The 12,219-nt window shown below is 39.7% G+C and overlaps 1 protein-coding gene across 2 annotated transcripts; it reads left to right on the top strand.

Moving 5' to 3' along the window:
* Positions 1-118: 118 nt before the first annotated feature.
* Positions 119-10,010, top strand: LOC145482232 (cholinesterase-like). 2 transcript variants are annotated; one of them, XM_081460856.1, is made up of 10 exons: positions 119-311; positions 855-976; positions 2,590-2,928; positions 3,478-3,804; positions 4,030-4,079; positions 4,618-4,882; positions 5,252-5,529; positions 5,932-6,651; positions 7,386-7,609; positions 8,134-10,010. In XM_081460856.1, the coding sequence occupies exons 2-10, from the start codon at positions 928-930 to the stop codon at positions 8,330-8,332; spliced, it is 2,451 nt and encodes an 816-aa protein (XP_081316982.1). In that variant the 5' UTR covers positions 119-311; positions 855-927; the 3' UTR covers positions 8,333-10,010. The 2 variants fall into 2 exon arrangements, with proteins under 2 accessions (XP_081316982.1, XP_081316981.1); XM_081460855.1 differs by having other exon boundaries at positions 119-976.
* Positions 10,011-12,219: the final 2,209 nt, after the last annotated feature.

Below are 12,219 nucleotides of genomic sequence, written 5' to 3'. Positions count from 1 at the left end.
AACAGTATGTATCATGAGTTGTTTTTATCCGGACACTAAGGGGGTCCGGAGCTCTAGATACGAAAGTGCTGACAATGAACAATTTGCTACGTACCCCTTTAGGCTGAAGCTCCCAACATCACCGTCAGGCACAACAAAATAACTATTTATATCCAGTTCCCCGCTAACCAGATATTTTTGGGCGCGGTACTCAAAACTAACCAATCAGCATTAGTTGCCGTTTCCGTTTTCAAGCCTTTAAAAGTACTTAGTGTATTTTCCACAACCAGTCTGAAGGGAGAGAAACTACGACTAACATTCTCATTACAGAGGTAAGTGATTGTTTTGAATATATATCATTATCGCTCAGTATAATGTGCTATTATCGCGTAGTTTAGTGTTGTTTTGTCCATGTTTGCTAAGTTGGCTCAAAGCTCCAGGCTGCACCAATCTGCGCAGAGAAGGCATTTACAGTTCGGAATAGCTGAAAACGAATGTTTATTTGATATTTTTATAAGCCGGCCACAAATTTATAGATTCGTATCTTTGATAGCTGTGCTATCTTCGTTTAATGGAAAGGTGTCTACTTAACTATTTTTTGTTTGTTTACGTATTATCTAAACCAGTATCCCTAACAGATTTAGTCATCAATTTAGCCTATTCTTGAGCTTGGAAGCAGACGAACAGGAAGAGGTTATGATAGAATGGACTCTGATCAGCTGTGTGGCCGCGATTAAACAGATGATGTAGTTGAGAATCAGGGCAGCGTTAGCGCTCAACACGAGCGAAACCGAAAACTGCGAGAATCAGTGGTTAAAATCAATTAATCCAGAACTTAGATCACGTTTGTTCATGTTCGCTTTTTTTTCTTCCAGAAAAACTGACTGCACTGTTCTCAGACCAAATCGTGGTAGCCTGTCTTGTTGATCGTGAGTCCAAAACAGACAGATGAAGATCATGACTTTTCGCCGTGTTTTGTGGACGTTACTGCTCCTTGGTGAGTTGAAAGCATGTTAGTCAAAAGTAACTGAGTTGTAACATATCCCTTCGTACCATGCAAAATGCCTCGAGTATTGTAATATCATATGAAATTCACAAAGAAAGTAAAGGGAACTTGAAAAGCGCAAACCTCTCTGTCAGCCTTTTCTTTCCTTATTGAGGTGCTCAAAACTCAATATTGTTATTTTGTTGTGCAAGAGATGATTGCTCTTATACAAGATGTTTCACCAACCTTTCATAATTATATATCAATCTTGTTAAATTTAACTCAGGAAAAAAGACACTTATTAATAGCTCAAAGAGTAGAAGCTCCGCAGACGTGAATGGTCTATAAATCTCTAAAAATAACCAGGGAAAAACTGTATTACTAAAATTGACCAAACTAGTTCATTATTCCATAGTCGCGAGTTTTCTCTCATAATTTTGACATTGAAAATCGAATATACCAAAGTTTGCGATTGACTCAGCAAGCAGATAGATCTGTCTTAATTAAATGTCACCTCTGAAATACAGACACGTTTAATTTCCCATCCTGTACCAGTTCCTCGGGAAACCCCCTTTCAACTCCTTTTGTATCATGCGTTCGGTTATTTCCGGGGTATCAATATGTCAAATTAACGCCGGAAATTAAGTCTTTCAGTTTCTCACGTTTCTTGACAATGTTAACCAATAAAATTATCCTGTACGTTTTAGCGGCCAATAATAACGGAAAAAAATATTTCCCATAGCAATCTTCACAGCTCTCTAGTAAATTATATCGTTCTGGAGTTTAATTAAAAACGTTTCTTTCAGTAAAATGTGTTGTTGAGATTCATAGACTACGAAGTCACCAGACACTTCCTCTGTTATTTAGCCAAGATACTCTTTTTTTTTTTTGGCCTTAACCGAAATTAAACTACAAGTCAGTGAAAGAAAAAGACTGTTTGGACATTGTACTGTGGCTAGCGAATTTTTCTACTGCTAGGACGAGCTCACATTTCGTCAAATTTACAATAATGTCAATTGAAAAGGAACTGTTTTCACTTTCACAAGTGTACGGCTTTCACTTTCAAAAGTTCTTTTGCCATCCATCAACGTAGGGTGTTTAGTGTCGAGATGACTTTCCTTTTCTGGGCACAGATAATAATATAATGTAAGGTAGTCTAAGTACTGTGCATTTTCGGTTTCAAAACAACGATAACTCTTTATGTATGCGATTAAAACTGGTTAATGTAAATTTTACACCAACTTCCTTCCGCTGGGAAACTAAGTGCGCTGAAATACTGCGCCCGGTACTTATTGAACAAACAGGAAGTTATTAAATTCCGAGGGAAATCCCCAGATTATCTTGGGGTACTTGATTACCTGTTTCGTTTCCTATATTTAACGGAACAATTCCCAGAAGTGACCGGGATGAAGCCAACCGGAAATGACGAACCGTTACTTATATGAACTGACTGATAAGTCATTCATCGGTAACACAAGGTAGAAGTTTATTTGGCGTGACAAGAAGCTAAATCACGCGATCTTCTTCACGCAATCTCCTTGCGTGACGACCTATGGTGTGTGACTTTCCAAAATTAACAAACACAGATTTAACATAGTAAAATGTGGACCTACTTATTTCTTTAGGAACAGTATCAGCACGATATTTGTGCCCTGGAGAGGTTATAACATTGAAATGTGACCATGGAGCACTGAGAAACGGCGATGAAATCGAAGACGTTGTATGGAAGGTGAATGATTCTCAGGGGTGGACCAGTGTCGCTTCCTGCAACGGATCTCTTGCTTGCGCGGTAACCAAGTCAGAAGTAACTGATGGTATCAACGTGCTTGGAATTTCTAACGGCGCTCTCACCATAAATCGCACAGCGCGGAACGCTGCGACCAGCCATATGGATTTCAAGTGTGAAATACACAACGGGTCACACACTCCCACGCACACAGTCAAGATTAAACTCGACGTGGAATGTAAGTCTGATTTTAGCTCTCCTCGGTTTCTCGGGTCGGGAGGGGCAATACCTGCACATTTTGATTTCTACTTTAAGCAGGGAGAACTGATTAGCAACACAGTTTTCGAACAGTTTTATTTTGTAATATAATCAAGCTTGGGAGGGTCCCCTCCTTATTACGCCTAAACACGGGGCCTAAACTGGGACTAGACCACCAGTACAGTGATATTTTACGTTTTCGTCGAAGAAAGAATATCTTATTGGCTGGAACGTGTAAGATTGTATTTAACCAAAAAACAACGTGTGCTGTCAGTCTTGAACTACCTCTTGTCCCGCAGACTAACACAGTGAAGTTCGGTCTCGTTCCACGGGAAAAGTACTGGAAACGAGGTTGAGAAGTACTCTAACTCAACGGAACCAAAGAGAAATCTTGACTGGCAAAAAGTCAGGCTAAAATAAGCTACGGTTGCATAAAACGACAAAAGCTGTACGTATTTACAGCTCGGTTGATCGAGCAATTTTAAATGGTCTTGTTAAGTTCAATTTTTATATATTCTTTTAATTGCAGGTATTTGGACTCATGTGGGAGCTGATGTTAATTTGACTGGACACTTCACCAAAATAGTGGCGTGGAAACATGTAGAAGACATAGAGCTTTACGACACCATGGGTGCAAAACAAAAGCTCGCCTACTGTAGCACTACACGTTGTGCACTGGAAAAAGGTGTTAAATCACCGCCAAGATTTTGGAACCGATTACAAAACAAAAGTGACTCCATACTGCTGACCGGAATAGAAGAGGATGATGGAGCCCTTGAGATGAGAGTGGAAATTCATTTAACAGGGTCACAATATCGGGCATTTACGCTCAGGATTCGTCTTAATGCTCCACCGGGTACGTTTCTGTTGGAATTCGATGTGATCCCTTTTTTTTCCATTCAATATCAAACTTTTCCACCTAAGTCAGATAAGGTGTTTAAAATTAAAGTTAAGCACAAACGTTTATTCCATTACTGCGCTGTTTTTTTCCAAATGAATGTCTCTTAGAAATATCATAGTCGCTGAAATTGCTTTATCATCTTCATTTTACTGCCATGACTCACTATGTTTTTAATTTCAGGCCCAGACAACTCGTCTTCTACCTTAACTAAACCCTCACAAACTGAACCGGTGAGTTTCCGTCGAGCAAAGGTTTGACTTCTTGCACTGTTGGATTTTCACCATTTTTTAATCAATGAACCAGCAGATCTTAAAAGTACAAATTATCCACTCAGAAAGAACACTTTCCGGTAGATTCTCAGATTTACTTAAGTTCTTGCCCACAACGTAAAGCAAGAACAAAGGGCACTTAAGCAGTGCCTCTGTTAGACAGTCGTACATGCATCGATATGCATGCGAAAAACGAGAAAACGGGCGAATCCAGCTTGCCACCGAACTACATGTATCTTCAAAGAAACTTACTGTTATTTCAGCGCTAAAACAAGAGATCTAAAATATTGGTGAATCCAAGAAGTTTGAATCGTTTTAAGCCTGTCAACAACCTGATTGAACTTGCGTGATTTCCTCTTGACAACATCGTGAGTAGTGAGCAGCAAAAACAAGGTCACGTAAATAAGGGTTTTCTACAACATAGTCTGCCCCCCTTCTGGTTATTGATGAAAGTAAATTTTGGTTTGTCTGATAATCTTCTTTTGCGTATTAAACACAGCCCTTTCAGCTCCAAGGCTATAGTAGTGCTCCAATTGTCCCGACAGAATCCGGGCAAGTTGTTGGCAAGATCGAAACTCTTCCTCTGGGTAAATCGGTATACGCCTATCTTGGTATCCCGTATGCAGAGCCTCCGGTTGGAGAATCAAGGTTTGCTGCTCCAAAACCTGCAAAACGTTGGTCTGGAATCAGAAATGCCACAGAATATGGAGCCAGTTGTCCTCAGCCAGATTATCCGCTACCTCATGTGAAGATTGCCGGACAAGGTACTTAGACGCTGAACATTTTAACATGTTTGTTACTAGAAGATAAATATTCGATGCATATAAAGCAGTGAGAAAGCTGTCGATTGCCTAAAACCGAAGAAAGATTAAGTGAAGTCAGTGAAATGTGTCGCATTTTATGTGAAGCCCCTTCTCTGTATAAAAACAAATTTTCCTTTAGATATTGCTAGTTATTATCATGTCCATTACTGCTTCATTTATAAATATTTCCGAGCTACATACAGTGTAGGATGGCCACTTGGCTAGTTAAATCGCTGTTCTGATTTTACGCTCTTTGCAGTATCAATATTGAACAAAAGAGCACACATCTCTTAATTGTTGGAATGTAAATTCAGGAGTTTGTTTTTACAGAAAATGAAGATTGCCTTTTCCTGAACGTGTTCGTTCCATCGACTACAAAACCCGATGACAAGAAGACAGTGATGGTCTGGATTCATGGCTTCTTGCCTGTTGTTCCACGGGGACGTGGCCGTGCGTTCACATTGGGCTCATCGACTGAGTATCCAGGGCATGTCTTGGCTGCCTTCAATAACGTCATTGTGGTGACGTTCAACTATAGGCTAGGAATTCTGGGATTCTTCAATGAGCCTAAAACCAACGTAAAGGGAAATTATGGGATGTATGACCAGGTAAATATCGGTCGGTTTATCGCTGTTGCGTATACTTGTTTGAATATGAAATACTCTAGACTATGGTACGTCAAAATTTAAACCATTCTCACGTAAGACTATTATTACAGAATCACTCTATCTGACCAAATACGGTCACGAGGAGAATCACCTTAGCATTTTGTATTGAACGGCAGTGTTCCGGTGTAAAGCTAAAAAGCAAAATAGAAGGATATGGAATGAAAGAATCACACTGTTTTGTTCATTTCCTGAATTTTGATTTTCCACCATCGAATAGGTTGCATGTCTCAAATCCCCTTAGTATTCCCCTAAAAGTATCAAAATTGTACTTCGAAACTGCTAGAGAGGCTAAGTTAGATCCAGCACTGACAAAACAGTAATTTCAATTTATTTGCACGGCAGATTCAAGCATTAAAGTGGGTTCAAGCCAACATTGCAAGTTTTGGTGGCGATCCCAACAGAGTGACCATATTTGGTGAAAGCGCTGGAGCGTCTAGCATTTCCCTTCATTTAATCTCGCCATTGTCCAAAGGTTTGTTCGACAGAGCCATCTTACAAAGCGGTGCTGCCTCTTCGCCCTTGCCAACAGGGAGAATGGTTAACACGTTGAAAGAGTTAAAAAGCATTACCAACTGTAAAGTGGGAACCAAGCTTATTCAATGTCTGCGAAGCAAAAGCGCCGAGGAAATTGTTTCATTGCAAACAAAACTGTCATCGAGTTCTTTATTGAACGTTACCAGTCCTGCGGTTGATGGAGAATTTCTCCCTGACCTTCCCGACAAGCTTTTCAAGCTGGGAAAGTTTTCTAACGCTAAGGTTGATGTTATGATTGGTTTTAACTCGCACGAAAGAGCATTAAGGGTTGCCCTTAAACCAGGAAATCTGACCCAAGATGGAGTTAACAAACAAGAGTTTGAATCTGACGTCAAAATCACACTTGAACGAGGACTAAGGTCACTAAGGAAGGACAGATCCAGGATAGCCGAAGAGCTGGTTAGATTTCACTACACAGATCACGATGACCCGGACAACAAGACAACGATCAGGGAAATGATGATTGATTTTGAAAGTGATTTCATGTCAGTCGCGCCGGCAATGTTTGAAGCAGAAACTTTAGCAAAGGTAAAAATCAACATTCCCGAAAAACTATATTCTACTTAATAGTGGAGAGAATAAGGTGTGATGGTTGTCAGACCCGGCCATGGGGTGTGGTTTGGTAGAGGCAGATATTCCTAGCATTATCCCCATCAGATACCAGTTACAATAACTGCATCACTTCTACAGACTTGTGAACCAAATACTCAAATTCTTAAATAGATTACTAATTGCATGAACGTGAAAATTACCATTCTGGATCGCGAGCACCACCTTGATTCTATTGCTTGTCGCTTACCAATCTTTGTGTTGCCGTTTCCAGTGAGACTGGTTAGCGACAATCAATGGAATAAAGGTGCTTCGCCTGCATAATATTATGCAATTACACGTTTATTTAATGTTAGTTTCAACTTCCTTTTGACTTTAAATTGGAAACAAAGACAACAAAAGTTCATGATTTGTCGGCGATCTAAATCCGTCATGTTTCAGCCAAATATGTACACCTAAGAAATGTCATATAGTGGTAGAAGAGCTAATAGAAAAGACCCAATCTTTCATTATAAAATTTTTGCTGTAAGTCACTAGAATATTCTGAAAATTCTCATAATATAAATCATTTTACTTTCTGACCCTTGAGTTATATCTATACAGATTATATAGAATACTTTTCCATGAAACAACCCAGTTAAGTTTTCCTTTATCCCAATCCCTCTTCCATGTTAGAACTCAAGTTTTTTTGTATTTTTTTCTTCCATAAACAGGCCGGAACCAATCTCTATTTTTACATCTTTGAGCACCGTCCTGATTTCTCTCCGTTTCCGCAGTGGACTGGTGCGGTCCATGGAGTGGACATTGGGTTCGTGTTCGGTGCACCATTCAAGCAGATGTGTTCTTTGGTTGACTTTTTCACTCCCAAATTTTCGGAAATCGAGAAGGGATTCAGCCTGTACGTCATGAAACTATGGACAGACTTTGCGAAATTTGGGTAAGTGGGTGCTTCTCTTTTTTGCTGTTGTTTTCTTCCGAAAAAAAAGCGAAAAGAATGGTGCGAATAGGAGGAACCTAACGGCTCTTGATGGTGACCCCTCCTCCCGAAGTTCTGAAACATGAAAAGTCCAGGGCTTCGCGCCTGACACATTACTTTCACCTTCACATACGCTCTTCATCTGCAATGTTTTCACTGTATTTCAATCGGTCATACTCTGCATTCGGGTCAAAGCCCCACCGTTAAAGCCTATATTGATATCATTAGTATGAAGCATTGAGAAGCAATACTATTCCCTTGAAGCCCCTCCCCCAACCCGCCTCCACCCCACCCCATCCCTTCCCCGAGTGGGAAATGAACCTTGCCAATACCCATTTCTACCCTGGTAATGTTTACGTAAAACACAGCACAATGACTCCAGCAAGGGACCACTTGATTCCGATCACAAAGCAGTAAACTTTAAATCACCACGCCTCACCAGCTGTATAAAAGAAAACATCTCATCCCTTATGTTTTATTGCCAGGTCTCCAACTCCTTTTGGCTCCAGCTTTTCGCCAATCACCTGGTATCCTTTCACCGAAGAGAATCAGTTTTACTTGGCCCTCGATGTGAAACCGAGGCTGGGGCAGCACTATAGAGCAAGAGAAGTAACATTTTGGAATGATCTTATTCCTAAGATTATGACGAAAGGAAGAAGAGGGAAGTCAGGAAGAGCGCTTTAGAACGGACAATTTGTAACTGTGATACCAAACAGAAAAAGAAATTGGAAATATGGCGCTGAAGAACTGTTGGTATTGCTTGACTACTTACATGTACGAAAAACAAACTCTGTCAAAGGACCTTTGGAAGGATATCAGAAACTTAAATTCTGAGTACGAAAACTGAAATTTTCAATTCAGACATAAATATATATATCATTCATAAAAAAGTAAGTCTTGCTAAGTAAAAAAACTGCTCAATGCTTTAAAGTAGAGCTATGTAGTATGTATTATAAATCCTAATTGAGTTCTCCGTGTATATCAGTCATAAGGCACTAGCTAGCAACTCCTAACAATTCATTTGAACAACTACTTAAGTCTGCTTAAATGAAAGTAAAATGAAACTGAAGAAAAAAACATGAGAACAGTACAATTTCGGTCAGGTTTAGAAAAGAAGTAAAACCAGCACAATAAGGGCAGCAAGTACGAGATTCCAGGCTTTGATATCCTTCCTTGCCGAGGATGAATTCGCTGCAAGAGAACAAAAATCAAAAAATTGCATCTCATTAAAGTCAAACAATTACGTGTCAGAATGTATCATAGTCATGCGACGCTTTCGAGTCGTATGCTTAAACAATAGACCCCTCTTTCTATGGATTTACTGGCGCAATAAACCACGCGGGATGTTGGGAAAACACGAGAAAAGCTTGGCCGTGCACGTGCGTTATTAATCTTTGTACATTTCTTTGCCGTCCACAGCAAAACAACAACGTGAAATGACTAACTTCTGTGTATTCTTAAGAACGCGAACGACGGCGGTTAATTTTTCGAATTTTGTTTGGAATTGAACGCTGGCGTTACATATTTAGCTTTACGGCAAGTTGTATGACCAATAGGCACACTGAACAGATCTAGGCAATTGCGGAATTCGAAGGTTTTACTAGGGGTCGCCGTCGTCATTGCTTAAGCTCTTTAATAAATTCTTAAAACCAACGTTTAAATTGATGTGTCTATTGGTAAGGACAGTTGATATCTGGAGATTACAAAAGTCGAGGGTGAACAGTCAAGGGTGAATCCCTTACCATCACAGAAGTTGAAGCCATCACCAGAGAATCCTTTAGGGCAAATACAGCTGTAGCTTCCTTCAGCATTCGAGCATTTGGCGTCTTTGGCGCAAGCATGTTTCTTCTCGCACTCGTTGATGTCTACGGCGAAACAATAAAACTACTAAGTATTGATTTCTGTTTCTGAGAAGGAACTACCATATTTGGAGGAGGTAGGGATAAGCATTTTTTTCCTGAGAAAGAACTTCTTAAGCTCTAGTTCTGGTAACAGGGTCTTTTATAGATTTGGTATTTTCCGTTTAGTTTGTTTAGCACGATTTTGATTATGTTAAGAAGAATAAATTCATTAATTCATTCTTTCATTATTATGGTAATCCGAGTACACCAATACGAGCCTTACGGATGGGGAGGGTGGAAGGAAGTAACTGTGAACCAAAACTCAGTTATTCCTTTCCCATTAGCTCGTGACGTCAGGACATTTGAAGTCACATAGCTTATTTCCAGGATCTTGAGATACCTGGGGTATAAGTTAAAAAGTGTCTGTACATTGCGGACCCACGAATGGATTCCTTCAGTGACGTCAGAATCTAAGCTAGTAGTCTTGGATAAGTTGCTTAATAGCACAAAATTTCTTTATTGCGTTATTAAAATACACATTACCCAGGCACTTTCTCTCTCCTATGTTGAAGGCATAGCCTATTTTGCATCGACATGAATAAGTTCCAGGTTCATTCTCACATGACAGATAGTGGTAAGTTCCACAAGGAGAAGCGATGGTTACACACTCGTTGATATCTGAATAAAAGATTCACGGAAAATGCAGTAAATAGCACTCATTAGACTTTTCTCAAGTCAACTTTAGTATCAGAAACAATACTGAAAAAGTGTAATGATACCTTGAATGAATTTTTGCCTTTTGCCAAGAAGCGGGAAGCAGCTCTCAAAATGGACTTTGGGTAAGCAACAGAGTGTATATAAGAGGTAGAAAGCATGCTGGGGGAGTGTGAGAATTTTTTCGTAGTATGCGTCAAATTCCTGTCGCGATATCCAAGAGTAAGGAAGAGTTTGTCCTTTCTGGAAAACGTGACTTAATAAATAGGATTTTACAAACAAAAGAAATCATACTTTTGATACGTTTATGCTGGAGACAAGAGAAAATTATTTGTGTTGGAGAGACATCTACAGTGGTGGGCAAGTCCTTAGGACATTGATGTAATGCAACGAACTATCTGTGTTTATAATCTATCAAATATTTTCGCTAGCGCGCAATTGGTCTAAACACGTCACGTGACCAAATATTCCCCAGCTTAAACTGGGGAATATCCGAGAATATTCCCCAATTTTCAAAACTGCGCGTGTTGCGAACAATATTTGAAGAATAATAAACACAATAGCCTCCATTTTGGGCGAAAATATGCTCGGATATTTGTCCTTGGACATTATCTGTTCCTCGAAGCTCACAGACGTTCTCGGAAAACCGTTCACTTCTCGGAACAAATAATGTCCGCGGACAAATATCCGAGCATATTTTCGCGCCAAATGGAGGCTATTGTTTATTTAAAAACGCGTTTTGTTCCCCTCCCCATCCAATACAATGTTAAAACTCCGGAGAAATTGTAGCTTCTAGTTTTCAACATTGCATATGGGATGGGGGAAGAGGCTAGACAGGTGAAGTTGTATTTGCGTCTGGCGTGTGTACATGCAAAAGCGACAAAGGTGCAAATATGTCACTTTTATTTACGATTGTAACCGAACAACTGATAACTTGTGTTATCTTCGTGCTGGGATATAACTTGTGATATCCCAGGACAGAGGGGGAGTAACATTCTTGTCATGCCGCGGAGTTAACGGCCTGTAATGCTCACAATTGACGATTAACTCGTCAACTCCAGTGACCAACCTTTACACGATCCACGTTTATCATCTGGACGGAATCCTTTCATGCAGGAGCAAAAATACGACCCTGGAGTGTTGGTACAATTCTCTCCGTAGCCACAGTTGAAAAGTTTGCATTCATCCACATCTGAAAATTGCAAATACGGCTTGACAAGTGCGAAGTGGTCTGAGTGTAAAGTAGGGATAGTAACAAAATGACGGAAAAGAGTAACAAATTATAATAGAAACAAAAAAACCAAAAGGTATAAATTAAAACCGGTTTGCCTTTATGTATGGCCAGTTAAGTTCAGTATTTCAGTTATGTTTATTCTAGTAGCTTGTTCTTTGGAAACTACCATCAATTAGCCATCGATAGGATTGGTAACAAAATGCAATATAATTCAAAAACGTGCATATCATCCTACAAACTAGATGACTAGGATGACGCGCTTGATGCGAGCTCTTGCTTCCATCAATCCGAGCCATTCATTCACCACCATGCACTAAAAATTTACCTTGACACGCCTTGTAAGGGTTTCCATGGTAACCATTATGGCACGCGCACCTGAAAGAACCGTTGGTATTCGTACACTTGGCCTTGATGGCGCAAGAGGCTTTATTCTGGCACTCGTCCACATCTTTAAATAAAGCAGAATGTATTACGAGGACGTTTACACAGATTTTTGACGTCACAGATGATAGAAAAATTCATAACAAGGTAATAAATGATCATTTTATCTCCGTCTAATTTTGAACAAATTTTTTTCTATGTTAAGTAACTGATACAAAAGCTGTAACGGTGTCGATAAGGAAATTATAATAGTACGAAGTTACATTTTGATAATCGCAATAAAGATTGATTTCCGTTCTTTTTCTCTTGGCTACGCTACTCGCTATCTATTGTGCGGTTGTTAACTTTGCATTTTAGAAGTGTCTGTGAAGAGAATTTAAATGAAGTTTTGAACGACTAGT

This window comes from Orbicella franksi, chromosome 3 (genome assembly GCF_964199315.1).
Source record: "Orbicella franksi chromosome 3, jaOrbFran1.1, whole genome shotgun sequence".
Classification (NCBI taxonomy): domain Eukaryota; kingdom Metazoa; phylum Cnidaria; class Anthozoa; order Scleractinia; family Merulinidae; genus Orbicella; species Orbicella franksi.
The sequence above is the reverse complement of the archived record's forward strand: the minus strand, read 5'-3'. Positions and strand labels throughout refer to the sequence as shown.